Source organism: Perognathus longimembris, chromosome 23, assembly GCF_023159225.1.
Source record: "Perognathus longimembris pacificus isolate PPM17 chromosome 23, ASM2315922v1, whole genome shotgun sequence".
NCBI lineage: Eukaryota > Metazoa > Chordata > Mammalia > Rodentia > Heteromyidae > Perognathus > Perognathus longimembris.
This window is the reverse complement of record NC_063183.1, coordinates 31,277,108-31,297,644: the sequence shown is the minus strand read 5'-3', so window position 1 is coordinate 31,297,644 and position 20,537 is coordinate 31,277,108. Positions and strand designations below refer to the sequence as shown.

The following is a 20,537-nucleotide window of genomic DNA, read 5'->3' as shown; positions in this document are numbered from 1 at the left end:
TGGGGACCGAACCTAGGGCCTTGCGCTCGCCAGGCGGGCACTCTTCCACTGAGCCAGATCCCCAACCCCTTCTTCAACTGAATTTCAAGAACACTTTGTCTGGGCTGCCTGGAACCTTGATCCTTCTCACCTTAACCTCCTGAGAAGGTAAGATTACAGGCATACACTGTTCCAGACTAGGTAAAAAAAATGTTTCTGTTATTAATATTAATGTTAACACAACAATAGTATCTGTATTAGTAATGGCTAACACATATAGCTCTAGGTGCCATAGCTTATTCTACTTAATAGATAAAAATCCAGTTCTTCAAGCAATGAAAAAGGTACTGACATTACCACAGTCAAATTGTAGGTAAGTGCTTTGCTGCCTTAACTGTCTTAAGTAACTGACCTAAGATCACAGACCCAGTAAGGAATCCTTTCTTCTTCTTTTTTTCAAACGCCTATAAGCACCTGCTATTCCTACGCGGTCTCCCATCCAAGTACTAACCAGGCCCGACCCTGCTTAGCTTCCAAGATCAGAGGAGATCGGGCGCGTTCAGGGTGGTATGGCCATAGACATAAGGAATCCTTTCTAAGTGAGATGAATCTTCGGATCTAAGATTCAAAGCCAGGCAGACTGACTCCAGGATAATGGCTACCTTTTCTCCTTCTCAGTAAGAAAAATGACCGAACTGAGGACACTGATGTAAATCAACCTTTGTCTTGAGCTCAAAAACCTCTTTTCCTGATATCAAACAAATCTGTACTTCTTTTAGCACAATTACCTTTTTTAAAAAAATTAGAGATTCAGACATACTTTTCACACAAAATAAATTTAAGCAAACCTTTTGTGTGTTTCATATTATAACCTGATATTCTGGCGAGAACGGTCTGTATCCACCGTGCCAAGGTCAAAAGTTGAGCCAGAGCTTCTGCATTCTCACTGGAAAAAATAACATTATTTAGAAATTATTAATACCACCAGAACAAAGTCAATTTGAAAAGCTGAACTCCTAGTCTTTCCTTGAGGAAGTGGCTATATTAAAATACCAAATTCTGCCAGGCACTGGTGGTTTATGCCTATAATCTTAGCTACTCAGGAAGCTGAGATCTGAGGGTTACAGTTTGAAGCCAGCTTGGGCAGGAAAGTTAATCTGCAAATTAACCACCAGAAAACCAGAAGTGGTGCTGTGGCTCATTGTGGTAAAGCACTAGCTTTGAGCACAAAAGCTCAGGGATAGAACCCAGGCCTTGAGTTCAAGCCCCACAATGAACACCAACAAAATCAAATTACTCCAGATTAACTATCTAAGTCAAGGAAACCTGTTATTTGGGGAAAAAAGAGGATTTCAAAAGTATAAAGAGGGCTGGGAATATGGCTTAGTGGTAGAGTATTGCCCTAGCATGCATGAAGCCCTGGGTTCCATTCCTCCGTACCACATAAACAGAAAAAGCTGAAAGTGGAACTGTGGCTCAAGTGGTAGAGTGCTAGCCTTGAGCAAAAGAAGCTCAGAGACAGTGCTCAGGCTCTGAGTCCAAGCCCCAGAACTGGCAAAAAGGAAAGTATAAGGAGTAAGGCACTGCCCATGAATGTATTGCCCAGAGTACTAAGGACTAGTAAACAAATACCATTCTCACTGTTCAAAGCAAAAACTAAGCATTGTCACTGAGTTCTTGATTTTCTCACACTATTATCTACTAGCTACTCTTACAGGTTTTACCTTATGAAAATATCCTAAATGGATTCCTTATGATTGTCTCCTAATTTGGCTATTACTCTAGTCATTGAACAGAAATATTTAATAGACTCTTTCTGCTTCTATTCCTGTATTTTATTATTAAGTTCAAATTCAACACATGGCAATCAAAGGGAACTTCCACAACTAAAGGTCAGATATTGTTTTCTTATTCAAATATCGCAGTGGTTTTCCATCATATACTTGTCAACATAGCTTATGAGTCCTTTTATAACCTGGCTATCTGCTTGCAGGCATGCAGCCTCCCTGCTATGAACATGTGTAGCTTTCTAGCCCAGTGTCCTTGCTCTTGAGTTGCCTGTGCGGCATCTTCTCCCAGTAGCACGCTTGTCCCTCATTTCATTAGTGTCTTCACTCACATGTCCCCATCCCACACAGGAGCTTCCTCACAATTCTGTCCACATATAGTGTTGTTCACTAGTTGATAGGCAACGACCTGGCTGCTTTTTCCCCCCCCACAGTATTTCTCACTATGAGAAGGAGGAGCTGGCAATGAATGTTCCAGAAAGACAAGGACTTGACCCAAACTACTATTAAGAACCAAAGAAAGGGGACCAAAACCATCCAGTGTTATTTAAAAAGCTAGTATAATAAAAATTCTGGGGCTGTGGATATGGCCTAGTGGCAAGAGTGCCTTGCCTCATATACATGAGGCCCTGGGTTCGATTCCCCAGCACCACATATACAGAAAATGGCCAGAAGGGGCGCTGTGGCTCAAGTGGCAGAGTGCTAGCCTTGAGCAAGAAGAAGCCAGGGACAGTGCTCAGGCCCTGAGTCCAAGCCCCAGGACTGGCAAAATAAATAAACAAATAAATAATAAATAAATAAATAAAATTCTGCTTTATTGAAAAGAAAAATCTTGCAATAAAAGCAAATTAAACATGTGCAATAAATGTACATCAATGGGCACAAATCTGACCTAAGAAATTGTTTTCATTCTCAAAAGTGAGTTATAACTAGCTATGACTTAAAAATACTAGCATACTGGTTTTGAAATTTTTTAAAACAGATCTTGAAGTTTTATCATTTTGATAAAGGGTCTCTCTGTTTCTGCTTTTTATAGCATGAAGGACTGAACTCATAACCTGTACATGTTAAGCAAGTGCTCTCACCCGAGCTACATCATCAGCCAAACACATTTTTGTCTAATCAGCAAAACCATTTCCTTTATTAGAACTTGGGTTTATTGATACAAGTTCACCATATTTTAAAGAAATTAAAGATCAACTATTTTAAATAGTACTATCATCATTTACTAGAAGAAAAATATAGAACATATATAAGTTTAATGTTTTAGTTATCATTAAAAAAAAAAAACAATGAGCCTGGCATCAGTGGCTCACACCTGTAGTCCTAGCTACTCAGGAGGCAGAGATTTGAGGATCACAGTTCAAAGCTAGTCCAGGCAGAAAAGTCCATGGGACTCTGATCTCCAGTTAACTACCAAAAGGCCAGAAATGGTGCTGTGGCTCAAAGAGGTAGAGCACTAGCCTAGAACACAAAAGCTTAGGGACAGTACTCAGTCTCAGTTCAATGCCCAGGATTGGTACACACATACACACATACATACACATACACACACACACACACACACAATTTGTTGTTAAATTCTATTTATACATAATCAGTATGTAAAAACCTTAAAGCACTAGCTAGCTTATGCGTGTAATCTTAGCTACTCAAGTGGCTGAGATGAGCATCATGGTTCAGTGCCAGCCTGTGCAAACAAATATTATTTCTCATTCACTAGGAAAAGGCCAGAAGTGGAGTTATGACTCAACTAGTATAGCATCAGCCTTGGGCAAAAAAGTCAAGTAAGAATACAAAGTCCTGAGTTCAAGTCCCAGTACTGGCATGCGCATGCCACACACACAAATTAAACCTCTAAATGTTCACACATTACCAAAGGTGGTATGATAGTGTTTTTATTTTTTATTTTCCTATAGGTCTCCAAAACCATATAGCACTTGATCTTCAGGGTTCTACTGTTTGATTGTGGATGAAAGATATAGGCTTGGCAGAGTGACTTGTGTAAACACATCACTTTTCTTGAAGACCAAATGTTATGCTTTCAATCTAATTTTAAGAGCTATGAAATGAAAAAGTACATTAATTCCTCTAAAGGCTAAAATTCAAGTTAATAATTCAACAAGCACACAAGTTAGAGGATTAAGGAGGGGATTCAAACAGTGACCTATGTATAAGCTAAAACATACCTGTTTATCTTCTGAGGTTGCAAAGGAATGATGGGGATCACAGTATTGCACAGCGACTTGCAAAGAGGGCAGAGATATTCTCCACTCTCCAAGTCAAAAAGATCCACGTGAATGCGCTGCTGAGAGCTCAGCTGCACAGCTTCAAAATACCTGCAAAATTCCAAAGACACAGATCCACTCAGAACTTACATGGCTGCTTTACTCCGAGTTCACAGATCTCAAGTTTTGGCTCCCAAAAACATTTTTTAGAACTTATGTGCAAAAATTATTCATGTTATAATTATGGAAAAAACCAGTTTATGTCGTGGCAGCTACAAGTTTAAAGTTTGCTGAAGTGTAATGATAGAGAAATAATTGAAGAGACTATTTTCCTAGTTTCCAGTGACCAAGTACAGCAGTAAGGGTTATCATCTTCTTACTATCAGTAGTAAGGCTAACAATATCTTGAGTTATCAATATCTTTTTTTTTTTTTTTTTGTCGGTCATGGGGCTTGAACCTTGGGCCTGGGTACTGTGCCTGAGCTCTTCAGCTCAAGGCTATGGCTCTACCACTTGAGCCACAGCGCCACTTCCAGTTTTCTGGTGGTTAACTGGAGGTAAGAGTCTCATGGACTTTCCTGCCCAGGCTGGCTTTGAACCTCAATCCTCAGAGCTCAGGCTCTTGAGTAGTTAGGATTATCATTGTGAGCCACCAGCACCAGCCTTGAGTTATCAATATCATGAGTTAACTTTGTGCATACATTTTCTTTCTTTCTTTCTTTCTTTCTTTTTTTTTTTTTTGCCAGTCCTGGGCCTTGGACTCAGGGCCTGAGCACTATCCCTGGCTTCTTTTTGCTCAAGGCTAGCACTCTGCCACTTGAGCCACAGTGCTACTTCTGGTCATTTTCTGTATATGTGGTGCTGGGGAATTGAACCCAGGGCTTCCTGTATACGAGGCAAGCACTCTTGCCGCTAGGCCATATTCCCAGCCTGTGCATACATTTCTAAGGCTTGTAATAACTAGTATCATAGACACAGAATTAGTCATTAAAACTGTTCCAAATATTCCATTAAGAAAACAAAGGAAAGGAGACATGAGGAAACATGCCTTTTTGTGGCCTCCTGTACCTTCAAAGTTCATAGTGTCTTTCACAACTTACTTCTGCCAGCATACTGCATGCATGACATGCCCACAGCTTCCTGTATACGTTCCATAGGCCAAGTCTGGATCCATGAAGAGTGGGTCCAGGGTTTCTGGTTCGGAAAGAGTTAAACAAACAAACAAACAAAGAACAGAGGTATGTATTCATCTTTTCCAAAGCTAAAAGGTAAATGTCGGGGCAGTGGGGACAGCTCGGGTTATCACTTCTACAACTGCAATCACAAAACTTCATTTACTAGAATATCAAAGTATCACAGTATCAGGACAGAACAGCTGTGGAAGTACAGGGAAAAAAATGTGTATCTTACTTAAATATTTTAGATAATATTAAACTTCTTAACTATGATAATGATATGGTCAATATAAAACAGACTGCCCCTAGTTTTAGGAAATGGATGCAGAACTACTTTGGGTTTTCATACAATATTGCAATGTTTCAAACTTTCTTTCTTTTGTGGAGCTTGAACTCAAGGCCTGGATACTGTCGCTAAGCTCTTTTTTTGCTGAAGGCTAGCACTCTACCACTTTAAGCCACAGAGCCATTTCCAGTTTTCTGGTGATTAATTGGGTTTAAGAGTCTCACAGACTTTCCTACCCAGCTAGCCTTGAACCGTGATCCTCAGATCTTTGTGAGTAGCTAGGATTAGATGCATGAGTCACCAGCACCAGACTCACTCTTTGTTTTTGTTAGTTGTAAAGCTTGAACTTAAGAGCCTGTATACTGTCTCTGAGCTCTTTTGTTCAAGGCTAGGACTCTACCACTTTGAGCCACAGCTTTACTATCAGCTTTTTGTTTTTGTGTTTTTTTGCCAGTCCTGGGCCTTGAACTCAGGGCCTGAGCATTATCCCTGGCTTCTTTTTGCTTAAGGCTAACACTCTACCATTTGAGCCACAGCGCCACTTCTGGCTTTTTCTAAATATGTGGTGCTGAGGAATGGAACTTAGGGATTCATGTATACGAGACAAGCACTCTACCACTAGGCCACATTCCCAGCCCCAACTACTATCAGTTTTTGAGTGGTTAATTAAACTTTTTTTTTTTTCTTGCCAGTCCTGGGGCTTTGACTCAGGGTCTGGGCACTGTCCCTGGCTTCTTTTTGCTCAAGGCTAGCACTCTGCCACTTGAGCCACATCACCACTTCAGCCACTTCTTCTGTTTACGTGGTGCTAAGGAATAGAGTCCAGGGCTTCATGCATGCTAGGCAAGCACTCTACCACTAAGTCACATTCCCAGCCCTTTGAGAGGTTAAATGGAGATAAGAGTCTTATGGGAACTTTCCTTCTGGGCTGGCTTTGAACTGTAACCCTCAGATCTCAGCCTCCAGAGTAGCTAGGATTACAGGTGTGAGCCACCAGTGCCTAGCCATTACTTTCAAAAGATAAAGTGAAATGAACATAAAATAAGAAAAAATAAAGTCTGGTAAACTTGGAGGTGGTGGCTTATTCCTGTAAGGAAGTCCACGAGACTATCTCCAATTAATCATAAAAAAACAACAACCCAGAAGTGGTGTGGCTCAAAGTGGTAGAATGCTAGCCTTGAGCAAAAAAGCTCAGGAACATCACTCAGGTCCTGAGTTCAAGCCCCACAACTGACAAAAACAGATGGATATAGATATAGATTGATAGATAGATAACAAAACTTGGTGCTGGTGGTTCATACTTCAAATCCTAGATACTGAGGAGACTGAGACCTGAGGACTGAGGTTTGAAGTTGGCCTAGGCAGACAAATCTCTGAGACTCTAATCTCCAAATAACAGGCAAAAAGCCAAAAGTAGAGCTGTGGCTCAGTGGTGAAATGTCACACATGAATGAAAATGCTAGGTGAGAGCAAGAGGTCCTGAGTTCAGGCCACAGTATAAATAAACAGTAGAATAAACAAACAGACAAATAATGAATACAGAAAAAAGAAGGGAAGGAAAAAGAGAAGGGAAGAAAAAGAAATAGAGGGGAGGGAAAGGGAGGAAAAGGAAGGGACAGAAAAGGAAAGAAGCAATGTGGTCAAATGCTAAGAAAAAATAAAACTGAATAAAGTGGCCAACCTGGCATGTAAAACCCAAAGTAAGTATGTGATCTGCCCAGTAGGACTAAATGTATCCTCATCCCCAAATTTCTTTCAAGAAGAGCATTTTTTTCTTTAAGTACACAGGAAGAAAAAGAAATAACCAAAAGATGTTTATGAATGAATACATACCTACTGAGAGGTCTATGGGTTTTCCCCTGCGCTGGGTTAAGGCAGTGGATTTCTGGACACAGGCTGATAATACCATGGCATTATTTTCTATTTTCACCTCTTGTTCTTCTTGGCAGAGGATGCATGTCAGCACTTCCTTTTCAGTTACAGTTGGCCCCCGTTTAGGACCCAAGGAAATTCTAGAGTAGTCACTGACTGCTGGGACACTGACAAAAGAAACCAATTATATTATAGTTGGGAGAATTTATCATTAATTTTTATTATAAGTATATAATTATATTAAGTGAAGAAAGCCAGACCCAGAGAAACAAAGGTTGCATGGTTTCTCTCATTTGTGGTAGGCAGAATATGGCCATAAATCTACAAGTAAACATGTTGGGCAGTACGCGAGGGGTTACAAATGAATTAACCGAAGTTTAATAGGCTCTGTGGAGAGCAAAAATAGTATAAGCCCAACAAAATCAGCACTAGGAAATGGGTGCGTGTGAGAAGGGGAGTGAGACCAGAGGGAGGAGAGGAGAAGTAGGGGAGAAGGGGAGAACGCAGTCAAGAATTCATTATCTATCCCATAAAGCTAAGAGGGAGGGGGTGAGAATGCTGAAGGGATGACACTGATCAAGATACACTGTATTCTAAACAGCTTTGTGAAGTGCCATCTCCTTTGAATAGCTACCTAAAGATAATATTTTTTAAAGGAATAAACACATATATTTTGGCCACTTGTCTTTCTCTTTGTAGATTTTTATATCAATAAAAATAATAAAAATTAAGACAACATGTAATATTATTATCATAGAAACATTTCCCCTGAACTTCCTAGCTTTAATCAATTTTCTCACCATAAAATTCAGTTTGTGCTACAAAACAAACAAATCATCATCATCATCATCATCATCATCATCATCATCATCATCACAGGTGGGAAGAGGCTCAAGCCTGTAATCCTAGCTACTTGGAAGATGGGACCGGAGGACTCGGGTTCTATCTCAGCTAATAGCTAGGCATACACCCTGTCACCCCCAAGCTAGAGTGGAAGCACAATAACGGCGAGCCGTGGTGCAGACCTATCATGCCCAAATGCCAGGACTGAGGAATACCCAACTCACTTTTTATTGAAGAACACAAAGACTTTTCCAAGATGACTGAGAATGGAAAGTTGCAAGATAGTATGTACATCATATCTTTCTTGCAAATAAAGCAAAAACTGGAAAACATTATATGCACATATTTGTATGTGATACCACAGTAAAAATTCCAACAAGTATTTATAAAACTTGTAACCAGAGGAACTTTGAGGAAAAAGCAAAAAGGATACAAGATTTGGATCCTTGTACCAAGTTTAACTAAGATCTACTATATAACTAAAATTGTGAGTTTGGGATAGGAAAGGCCTAAATAAGACAAAAAGTAATACATTAACAGACTGATAATCTGCCTTCGAAATTAAAAACTACTGCTAAGCCTCATCAGTAATTATATGAGATCACAGGAAAAGATACTCATATTAACTAGCAGAAAAGTTTCACCAGAATTTTTATCCTTTTATTAGTGGTGGTCAGGATTGAACCCTTGTGCACTATAAGCAAATGGACTACTGCTAAACTTCATTTTAATTTTAGTATCAGGTATTATCAAGTAGAAGCAACAATTAAGTATTGGTAAGAATGAAGTAGATAGGTATGCTCCAACACTGTTGGCAGCAGAAACTGGTAAAGTCATTCTGAAGGACAATGCAGCTATAGCTACTAATCTTTTTTTTTCTTGTTTTGCCAGTCCTGGGGCTTGAACTCAGGGCCTGAGCACTGTTCCTGGCTTCTTTTTGCTCAAGGCTAGCACTCTAATACTCAAGCCACAGCACCCCTTCTGGCTTCTTCTATATATGTGGTGCTGAGGAATGGAACCCAGGGCTTCATGTATACAAGGCAAGCACTCTACCACTAGGTAATATTCCCAGCCCTCTACTGATATTTTTGACCCTGGGTTCTATTTTCAAAAATGGCTTATACAACTAGATGCGTCACATACAAAAATGTTCCAACAAACTAATAAGGGAAAATGAGAAGCAACCTAAATGATAAAAACATACTGAGAAAGCAAGCTGTAGAACAAAATATATAAAAAAATAAAAACCACTAGAAAAAACTCTTTTGGTCTCCCGCCCCTGCCCCCTTTTTGGCCAGTCCTGGGGCTTGAACTCAGGGCCTGAGCACTGTCCCTGGTTTCTTTTTGCTCAAGGGTAGCACTCTACCACTTGAGCCACAGAGCCACCTCTGGCTTTTTCTATATATGTGGTGTTGAGGAATATATACAAGGCAGTCACTCTACCACTAGGCCATATTCCCAGCCCTCTTTTTCCCATTTTTAAAAGCAGAATAGAAGCAGTCAAGGCATTGCTAAGTCCTGCTTATGTAGAAATGTTCATCACCTATCATGTAAGTTTAAATCATGTTCTAATCCAGAAGGAGAAATCGAAGGATTATGCCAGCAGAGCATCCATTATTTATGCACACATATCTGTAAATGCATGGAGAAAGGTCTACACCATTGGTCATTTATGAGCAAGGCTGCCTGTCTATAAATAGCAGGAATGTAGAAGACTGTCACAAGGAACATATTGCATTATTTCTATTGTTTTGAGTGAGACACATTAATACATTACACATTCAATTAGTTAATTTGACAGTTACATTTGCCTTGAACATTGTAGCAAGCACTTCCATTAAACAGCCTCCTTAGCCTTCTTTTTATTTATCCTAGGTTTTTTTTTTTTTAACATAGGGTCTTGCTTAAAGCCCAGGTTGGTTTCTTGCCTCACCCTCTCACCTATAAACCTGGGATTATAGGTGTTCACCACTACATTTGGCTCTTTTTATTTTTAATTTTAAAAGTCTTTATTATGGTACATGCTAGCATACTCAACTTCAGGAATACAGACATATGACATGGAATACAATGTGTCTACTATTAATGTAAAAAGATAATTTCCTGAAATTATAGTCTGTTTTGTTTTGTTGGAAAGAATCACTATGTATCCTATGCTGGCCTTGAATTTGCAATCTTCTTGCCTCAGTCTCCAGGGCTGGGATTAGAGGCATTTACTGCCCCCTGCCCCACTTGGCTTCACACTTTGACTTAAATAACAGTAGAAGTTTGTTTTTATAAATTAACATAAGGAAATATTTTCAGTATTTTAAAATTCTTGGGGGCTGGGAATATGGCCTAGTGGCAAGAGTGCTTGCCTCGCATACATGAAGCCCTGGGTTCGATTCCCCAGCACCATATATATAAAAAATTGCCAGAAGTGGCGCTGTGGCTTAAGTGGCAGAGTGCTAGCCTTGAGCAAAAAGAAGCCAGGGACAGTGCTCAGGCCCTGAGTCCAAGCCCCAGGACTGGCAAAAATAAAATAAAATAAATAAAAAAAAATTCTTGGGATGTGTCTCCAAGTACTGCTCTTTTTCTTCTTCCCTTTGCTCCCTGCACTTACAAAGTTTACAAAGTGCGGCTTACAAGGCTCACCAACTTCCCTCCAAGCACACCCCACTGAGGTGCAAAACCCAAGCTTCCCATTTCCCCTTCCCATGCACCATCCATTACCACATCCATAAACACTATCTGCTCTTTAGTAAGGAAAACAAGCATAGCCCATTTTTGTCAGGGGATGAATTGGTTATCAGTCTGCATAAACTACAGTCATTTTCCCCAAAAATCATAAAACTGATGGGGAATTTGTGAACTGTGTAAATCTGTGTCTAAAACCATGTCATTTAAAATGACATGAGTTGATTTCCATTTCTGTTCTTCCCGCCTTCATGTCTGTTAGTATAAAATGCATTTTGGAAAAGCTTGGTTTAAAGTGAATACATAATTTTCCCTCCAAAAGCTGAGCTGTTCATTTTTAAATTTTGTTTTGCTTTACCTTTCATCTTCCATAATGGAGTCCTCTTTCCCAGACATTTCTGATGTATTGTCATACATTAGTTTGTGAGTTTCAATGAAGTTTTTCTGTAAGGCAGACATCTGAGCCATGATCTTCTGGCGGTGTAGCCTAGCAGCTTCAGCTTTTCTTTTTCGTTCTGCTTTTTCTTTATCATGAGTAATCTGAATATTAAAAAAACCACGATTAAAGAATAATATATAAGCCAAGTATTCCTTATCTGAAATGGTAAGGAATAGAAATCTCTGAGATTTCTTGGAGTTGAGAACATACGCAGAGTCTTTACCAGTAATTTTTAGATAAAATTCAAAATGCTCCAAATTTTTGGGTTGGGATTTTTTTTTATTCTAATTTCTCAACCTACTCCCTGTTTAGTTGCCAATATTCCTTCCAATTAACTTCTGAAAGCTTTGCCAAAGACAGAGATGAATGTGTCATAGTGCTATTACCTCGTCATTCTTACTGGATTCAAATCCTGAAGTAGTTGCTACCATTAAACAAGATTTTTCTCTCAATCGTTTCACTGTGTCAAACATCTGTGAAAAAAAATAGACAAAGAAATGAAAGATCTGGTTGGTGTGAGCAGGAAGACAAACTCACTATTCTGATTTAGTCACCGTGCCTCACAATGCCATTTCCTAAATGACTTCAGTATATAGGTGGGAACCACACTGTAACCAACAACAGCCTTGGTTCTGACCAGCAACTGGCTAAGCAAGAGGTTACTGGTAGCAAAAGCACCGAGTCAGCCTGTTGCTTTGCTTCAGGCGGCCACAGGGGGATGAGTGATTAGGGAAAGTTCCTCTTTAACATAGTTCTTACTTTGGTCTCTCTCTATGGAACTCAAGTGATCCTTTACCGCAGCCTTCTGAGTTGGGATTACAGGTGTGTATACTACCACACCCCACTTAAAAAAATGTTTTCCTTGCAAAACTGTATAGAAGCAAAAACCAAAACTGGAAAGTAAAATATCCTTTCTTAGTTACAGTCTTTGTCCCCAAAAGCAATGACTAAAATGTGGGTTATTAATATTTATTCCCTTTCTGGGTTGCCCTTCTGACCTAGCTGCTGACCTTTCTCTCCTGTTCACACTGGCCACCTTCTTGGCCCCTTAGGTTTTCATTGCTGGTCCTTCTTCCTGGAGTACCTAGGCTATATCCCCAGCCCCCCCCTGGCTTATTCTTGCTCAAGGCTAGCACTCTGCCACTTGAGCCACAGCACCACTTCTGGCCATTTTCTGTATATGTGGTGCTGGGGAATCGAACCCAGGGCCTCATGTATACGAGGCAAGCACTCTTGCCACTAGGCCATATCCCCAGCCCCTGTATTATACTTAAAGCAAATTTACTGTGGTACTGGGGACAGAACCCCAGGGTCTCATACACGCTGCTCTATCCCCTTGGTCCCTTACTATACTTCTTGACATTGACTGTATACGTATTCTTTCTACTTACTACAAAAGAATGTTCATTGTAAAACAGCACTCCTTGGTATACTAGTGGTAATCTCTCAAATCTCATGTTTTCTGAATCTGACTTCACCAAGCATCCACACTAACAAACTATCAAGGTTGTTTAAGTACACTCTGTGGGACTCACATAGACATATCACTTAACAATGCCTTTATTTATTTATTGTTATGGGGTACTTGACTGTATACAAACCAAGATTTGGTTCAGTTTACTGTTCTCATTTACCTGGAGTATCCATGTTATCATGTCCTTCTGACCTTCCAGCTGGGGAATTCCTTTGAGTTTCTCCAAAAGCATTTGTACATTCTGAGCATTAAGAGCTGAACTTCCCAATCCTTTTATAATACACAAAATTACATGCAAGAAATAAGTATCCTCATAATTATGTACAAATTACTAGTGGTTATGTTTATCACACTAATAGAGATTCGTTCATTATTCCCTTATCCACCCTCATTTTTCAATGGGACAATCTGCAATTACCTGAAGTACTTACTAAGTTACAATATATGAGGTACTAAATGCTAAACTAAAAAAATACTAAATGAACTGGATGCCAGTGGCCACCTGTTTTCTAGCTACTCAGGAATATGAGATCTGAGGTTCACAGTTTGAACCCAGCCTGTGCAGAAAAAGTCTATGAGACTCTTATCTCCAACTGACCACAAACAGCCAGAAGTAGTGCTCTGGCTCAAGTGGTAGAGTGCTAGCTAGCCTTGAGTACAAAAGCTCAGGGACAGCACCCAAGCCCAGAGCTCAAGCCCTAGAACTGGCACAAAAAGAAAACAAAACCTAAGTGAAAAAGCTTGAATTATTTTAAGCATCTTTGCTACATCATCCATTGGCACTCTAAGCAAGATATATCTTCAATAATAAAGATATACCCTCTCATCTTTCGTCTATCTGACTCACTGTCAAAACAAAATACTAAGAAAAACTACAAAATTATTCAAGAGGGAGAAGTTATATTTGTAAACTAAGTAGGTTTATGATATCTTCAAAGATCTGAACAATACAGTATGAAGTATTTTTGGCAATTGTTGGTTTTACAATCAATGTCTTCTGGAATGTGCGTCAAGCCAAGTGTCTGAAACAGGTAGAATTTAACAGAAATCAAATCTAAACTTATCTAGTTTTTCCAAATAGAAAACAGTACAAAAGGAAATAGCATTTAAATAGACTTTTCCCTCGTTCCCTCCATAAACAAACAGCAAAGAGGGAAGTTATACAATCAAAATTTCTCAATAGGAACTTAAAAATGTCTTAGTATCCTGGAAAATACTTGTTACAAACTTAACGTGATGAGGTTGGGAATATGGCCTAGGGGTAAAGTGCTTGAACCCTCAGTACTACCAAAAAATAAGTGAAACATACACACAAAATAATTACTTGTTACTAGCATGGCTATAATCCCAGTACTCAGGAAGCTGAGAAAAAAAAACACCTGAGTTTGAGGCTAACCTATTTACATACTAAACCAAACAAACAAAAAACCCTAAATATACTAGAAAAATACTTACATAACTCCATAGTTTTCTAAATTAAAAAAAATGGTACATTAAATCTAAGATCTAAGCTAAATATGGAAATACTTGAATACTTCCCGAGTGTTTTTTGTTTTTTTTTTGGTCAGTCATGGGGCTTGAACTCAGATCCAGTGCACTGTCCCTTAGCTCATTCTGCTCTACCACTTTGAGCCACAGCTCCACTTTTGGTTTTCTGGTGTTCAACTGGAGATCAAAGTCCCACGAACTCTCCTGCCCTGGCTGGCTTTGAACAATGATCCTCAGATCTCAGCCTCCTGAGTAGCTGGGATTACAGGTGTCAGCCATGAACTCCTGGCCAATTTCAAGTTTTAACTAATAGATTAAAACTCTTTTAAGATCTAAACTTTCAGTTACATTGTTGATAAATGATACTCCAACATACTTGAAGCCTTATGATAAAAGTCAAATGTCACTTCTTCTTCAGGAGATTTTTGAAGCTGCTGCTGTTCTTCTAGTAAGCCTAGTGCCAGAAGATGGAATGCCTGGAAGAAAAGAAAAGGTCTTTAAAGTTGTGTTTATTCAGATAGGAATCTGTTAGATCTGGAGATACTAAAAATAAGCAGCCTGATTTTAAAAATTCAAACAAACAAGGAAACAAAATAGACACACAGAAAAAATCATTGGGTGTAGTGTTGCATACCTGTAATCTCAGCAGTTAGGAGACTGAGACAGAAGGATCCAGAGCCCAAGGCCAACCTATGCTACATATCAAGACCATGTTCCCAAAACAAAACAAAACAAAAACAAAACAACATGCTAAGAAAATACTTATATACTGGGGCTTGAACTCAGGGCTTGTGCGCTGTCCCTGAGCTCTTTTGCTTAAGGCTGGCAACTCTACCACTTGGAGCCACAGCCCCACTTCTGCTTTTCTGGTGTTAGCTGGAGATAAGAGTCTCATGGACTTTCTTGCCCAGGCTAGATTTGAACAGTAATCCTCAGATCTCAGCCTCCTAACTAGCTAGGATTATGGGCGTGAGCCAACGGTGCCTGGCTTAAACCAGGGATCATTTCCAGATTATAGGACTTAACTCAGAAAAAATATCTCAGGTAAACATACCATTTGGAGCATCCCTTCTGTCCACAAGTTAGATTCTGTGTTTATTGCCCGCTCAAATATGGTTCTGAGAATGTACATCATAATATCACAGTTGAGAAGGTTGACGACTTTGCTGAAAGCAGGACAGAACTCAGGAGGTGGTGGTGGCGGCAATGCTACGGAGACAGGGAATTCATGGGAAGAGGGAGGGACAAGTAGATTATGCTACACACCAAAGTATTTATATGCAAAATAATATGTGTCTTTTCTACCTTTAGGACAATGAAAATTTCAGTGTCACTGGAGATGTAAGTTACAATGTCAGTCTCCAAAAATAAGTTTCATTTGCTAACAATTCAAAATTCTCTCATCATTCACGTTGGCCAACTTAATATAAAACAAACTTCACAAGGCTCTTTGTACTTCCTTTCGCTGTCCACGACCCAAAACAACAATAACACCCACAAAAAAGTCAAAATGAGTCCGTTCAGAATCTCATTTTTTTACCTTCATCTTTATTTTCTTGTTTTCTCCTCTTTTTCTGCATGTGCTCAGCCTATTAAACAAACAAACAAACAAAAAGCTATCAGAAATACTGTTTAGCTAACACAAAACAAATGTAGTAATCTTAGCTCACAATTTCAAACGTTTCAGTCCATCCTGTGAGGGTGAGGAGGGGGCAAGATGAAGCAGAGCAGCTCCTATCATGGCATCCAGGAAGGAGAGAAAAAGAATGCCCGCTTTCCTCTATTGGTAACTTATTCATAAAGATAAAACCAAATAGCCCCTTAACTTATTAATTCAATATCATCCTTCACGAAATCAAGAAAGAGTGTATACATAATGATGTGATGTCATGTACCGATTACATAGTATTCTTTCCAAAAAATTCTTTCTTTCTTTGCTTAACTCTCATTATAAGAATGCAATCAGTCAGATGCAAGATGGAGGCTATTCTAAAGGGCAGTTGGTGTATGTTCTGTAGAATAGCCAGGGGTATAAAATTACATTGGACTAAAGAAATATGATAATGAAATAAAATGTGCGATCAAGAAACGTATGATACTTCATCTAGACCTCCTTACACAAGACAGCTATTAAGGTCACATATGTACAGTTAGGAAAATTTTAATTCAATTAATTTTAACTCTTTAGGTAAGCTATCCCCCTCCATGAATGAGAAACATAAAAATCAGGGATTTTTCTATAGATATAGAAAGCATAAAAGATTTTAGGATTATTTACTGAAGAGGTACTTTTTTCCTACCTTGCTATGCTGTGTTTTGGAGTAATGATAAAAGTACATGTTGAAGTCTTTCAGTGATTCCTCTTTCAGTTCATAAACTCCATGGCCCGATACACCTGGTTTTCTACAATAGATGGAAAATACAGGGGTGAACTGCAATGCTCTTGTACAAAACAAAGAATCTAAAAATTAATCTAGAATTTAACAATCTATTTAAGAAATTATCTCATTAAGCTTTTTGAAAATGGAAATGATAAAAGCCTATATTGTGAATGCCAAGTCCTGACAACACAGTAAGCTCTACACTAGGAAGCTTGTTTGGTATGACATAAATGTGATCTAATGTCCTACTTAAATTCCTTAGCCTGTGTGTGTGTGTGTGTGTATGTGTGTGTGGTGTGTGTGTATGTGTGTTTCCTTTATTGTCAAAGTGAATTACAGAGGCGTTACAGTTTCATATGTAAGGCAGTGAGTACGTTTCTTGTTCAACTTGTTACCTCCTCCCTCATTTTTCCCCCGCCTCTCCCCTCCCCTCCTTGGACTTTTTTATATTGCCTCTGGAACCTAAAGGTTGTCCATGACATTATAGCATTCTACATTGTTACAGATCAATTCCAAAATGGTAGGAAGGCATCATGTCATTATCAAGTTATAGATGGAAACAGGATGTTAAATCCTCTGTACAGTACAGCAAGGAAAAGTTCCAACAACAGAAGTATACTGTATCTGACCATTAGACAGCTCTCGGTTTCTGTTTAATTCTTAAGTCAAATATATCATTCAACATTATTAGAGCATACAAAAAGCCACATCTATTTTATAATTTATTTGAAGCCAGAAATTCTCTATAAATACCAAGAATGAAAATATTGTAAAATACTGTCTTTAGTAGAGAAAAAATTAATATTAACATACAAAATACAAATTTGCAAAGCAATAAAGCCATGACTTTCCATTAGCAGGAAAGAAGTTATCAGAAAGATTCATGAACTTACTCTCTGTATCACCTAGTTATCACAGATAGGTATTTTCTGTTTACTTGTCCAAAAGAACTTAATTTCTTCAACAAACATTTACTCTAGAGCCAACTGTGAATCTCTCATTCTCATCCCTTCTAATCAGGAGTTCTGGCAAGAACTTGAGAGCTTCAACTAAGTATCCAAGTATTAAGAATAAAGATGGGCTGGGAATATGGCCTAGTGGCAAGAGTGCTTGCCTCCGACACATGAAGCTGTGGGTTTGATTCCCCAGCACCACATATATGGAAAACGGCCAGAAGGGGCGCTGTGGCTCAGGTGGCAGAGTGCTAGCCTTGAGCGGGAAGAAGCCAGGGATGGTGCTCAGGCCCTGAGTCCAAGCTACTTCTAAGAATAAAAATAAATATTAAGCACTTACTTAAATGTGGCCACTTTGTTTATCACATTCTCCAAGCCAGTTTCATTATTTTCCTGTTGAAACAAATTTTCATTGTTTTAATTCATATTATGATTTTCAATTCTGTGAGCTAAAATACATTTTCAACTGTATCTTTCAAGAACTTTGTAAACAACAAATTAAAAAGACCAATTTCCAGTATAAACAAATTACATTTAAAATCAATGTTACATTTTCAGAGACCAACTTTTTTTTACAGCCCTGGGGCTCGGGACTCAGAGACTGAGCACTGTCCCTGGCTTCGTTTTGCTCAAGGCCAGCACTCTACCACACCACTTCTGGCTTTTTCTGAATATGTGGTACTGAGGAATTGAACCTAGGGCTTCATGCATGCTAGGTAAGCACTCTACTGCTAGGCCACATTCCCAGCCTGAGACCAAATTCTTAAGAGATAAGATCTACACAGAAACAACATAAGGAAAGTTTGCCTTCATATGTATGTGGTACTGAGGAATTGAACCTAGGGCTTCATGCATGCTAGGTAAGCACTCTACTGCTAGGCCACATTCCCAGCCTGAGACCAAATTCTTAAGAGATAAGATCTACACAGAAACAACATAAGGAAAGTTTGCCTTCATATGTATGTGTATATACATATATTAAAAAAAACACACACACGTACACACAGTGTTATCATAAGAAGCCAGGCAGCCAGCCTGCCTGCCTACCTACCTATCTTCCTTCCTACTTTCTCTCCCTCCTTCCTTCTTTCCTTCCTTCCTTTCTTTTTGCCAGTATAGGGACTTGAACTCAAGCCTGGGCACTGTCCCTTAGCCTTTTCACTTAATGCTGAAGCTTTATCACTTGAGCCATAGATCCACTTCAGGGTTTTTCAGTGGTTAGATGAGCAAAATATAACTATGAAATCCCACCTGTACAACTAAAGTAGCTACTTTATACAGGTAGTAGCTTATTTTAGTTATATAGGTGGGATTACACACACACACACACACACACACACACACACACACACACACACACACACACACACACACACACACACAGTGGTGCTGTGGCTCAAGTGGCAGAGTGCTAGCCTTGAGCAAAAAGAAGCCAGGGACAGTGCCTAGGCCCTGAGTCCAAGGCCCACGGCTGGCCTAAATTAAAAAAAAAAAAAAAAAAAAGGTTTTCCCAGAATTACAGTTTACACCACTAAAGATTGAATAGTACTTGGAAATCTATAAGATAAGGGGCTGGGATATGGCCTAGTGGCAGAGTGCTTGCCTTGTATACATGAGGCCCTAGGTTTGATTCCCCAGCACCACATATACAGAAAACAGCCAGAAGTGGCGCTGTGGCTCAAGTGGCAGAGTGCTAGCCTTGATCAAAAAGAAGCCAGGGAGGGGCTGGGGATATAGCCTAGTGGCAAGAGTGCCTGCCTCAGATACACGAGGCCCTAGGTTCGATTCCCCAGCACCACATATACAGAAAACGGCCAGAAGCGGCGCTGTGGCTCAAGTGGCAGAGTGCTAGCCTTGAGCGGGAAGAAGCCAGGGACAGTGCTCAGGCCCTGAGTCCAAGGCCCAGGACTGGCCAAAAAAAAAAAAAAAAAAAAAAAGACAGCAAAAAGAAAAAAAAAAAAAAAAAAGAAGCCAGGGACAGTGCTCAGGCCCTGAGTCCAAGGCCCAGGACTGGCCAAAAAATAAAAATAAAATCTATAAGATAAAAAGATAGGCCACTGGTCTAAAAAATTTTCCTGCCATTTGAAGATACTTCCAATTAAAGAAGAGGAAAAACCCTATGTCAATCTTGAGATAAAGGGAGAATTGAAGAGACTTACGTTCTCAGGTAAGTTCTTGGCGATAGCACTGTGTGGCATGGGCTCCAGGCACAGCAAGTGAGTGATCTCCCTCATAGTGACCTCTTCCTTGGTCACATTTCCCACGCCAGGCACGTAACGCTCTCCTGATATATACAATGAAAAGAATTAATTGGGGTGCTGGGAATATGGCCTAGTGGTAGAGTGCTTGCTTTGTATACATGAAGCCCGGGGTTCAATTCCTCAGCACCACATATATAGAAAAAGCCAGAAGTTGCACTGTGGCCCAAGTAGTAGAGTGCTAGCCTTGAGCAAAAAGAAGCCAGGGACAGTACCCAGGCCCTGAATTCAAGCCCCAGGACTGGCAAAAAACAAAAAACAAACAAACAAAAATAATTAATTGGTTTCTATTTAAATCTCTCCACCAAGTCTGCTTACACTCAGAACATTGCATTAATTATTAGTTAATTAATTACTAACTAATCTATTAGGAAGAGACTAAAAATAATTTGTTATTCCCCAAATCTGAGTAATAATCTACTCGTTGAAATACAGAGGGAGAGAAATGAATGATCAATTTTAAATAACACATACATACACACATAAGAACTATATACTTCCACGTTATATATAAGGCCCCTCAAATTAGCATGTGATTCTAATGCAGAAAATAAAGCAGATAGCATGCAAATGAGCAGTGGCTAACAATGAATAGCTTTGCTTTCAAGAATCTCCTTAACTGTCTGCCTATCTTGTCTGTTTATCTGCCTCTCTCTTCTCTCTCTCTCTCCCTCTCTCTCTCTCTCTCAATAGTACTA

At 39.4% G+C, this 20,537-nt stretch overlaps 1 protein-coding gene, 1 long non-coding RNA gene and 1 pseudogene across 2 annotated transcripts in view; 1 reads left to right on the top strand and 2 right to left on the bottom strand.

The window, feature by feature from the left end:
• The window catches only part of Ubr1 (ubiquitin protein ligase E3 component n-recognin 1), an 82,725-nt gene that overhangs the window by 24,299 nt on the left and 37,889 nt on the right, over nt 1-20,537 (bottom strand). Inside the window, exons 21-33 of the mRNA XM_048332655.1 lie at nt 19,741-19,865; nt 17,922-17,974; nt 16,548-16,650; nt 15,788-15,836; nt 15,302-15,456; nt 14,624-14,723; nt 12,920-13,029; nt 11,672-11,758; nt 11,205-11,386; nt 7,289-7,494; nt 5,095-5,188; nt 3,956-4,105; nt 828-925 (exon numbers count right to left, since the gene is read on the bottom strand). Coding sequence (XP_048188612.1) covers nt 828-925; nt 3,956-4,105; nt 5,095-5,188; nt 7,289-7,494; nt 11,205-11,386; nt 11,672-11,758; nt 12,920-13,029; nt 14,624-14,723; nt 15,302-15,456; nt 15,788-15,836; nt 16,548-16,650; nt 17,922-17,974; nt 19,741-19,865 — 1,512 coding nt within the window. The remainder of the gene's footprint in view (nt 1-827; nt 926-3,955; nt 4,106-5,094; nt 5,189-7,288; nt 7,495-11,204; nt 11,387-11,671; nt 11,759-12,919; nt 13,030-14,623; nt 14,724-15,301; nt 15,457-15,787; nt 15,837-16,547; nt 16,651-17,921; nt 17,975-19,740; nt 19,866-20,537) is intronic.
• Nucleotides 89-20,292, top strand: LOC125340814. Its single transcript, XR_007208822.1, has 4 exons — nt 89-356; nt 16,243-16,250; nt 16,968-16,971; nt 20,281-20,292. It is a non-coding gene; the product is annotated as an uncharacterized LOC125340814 (long non-coding RNA).
• On the bottom strand, nt 441-560 carry LOC125341229 (annotated as a pseudogene).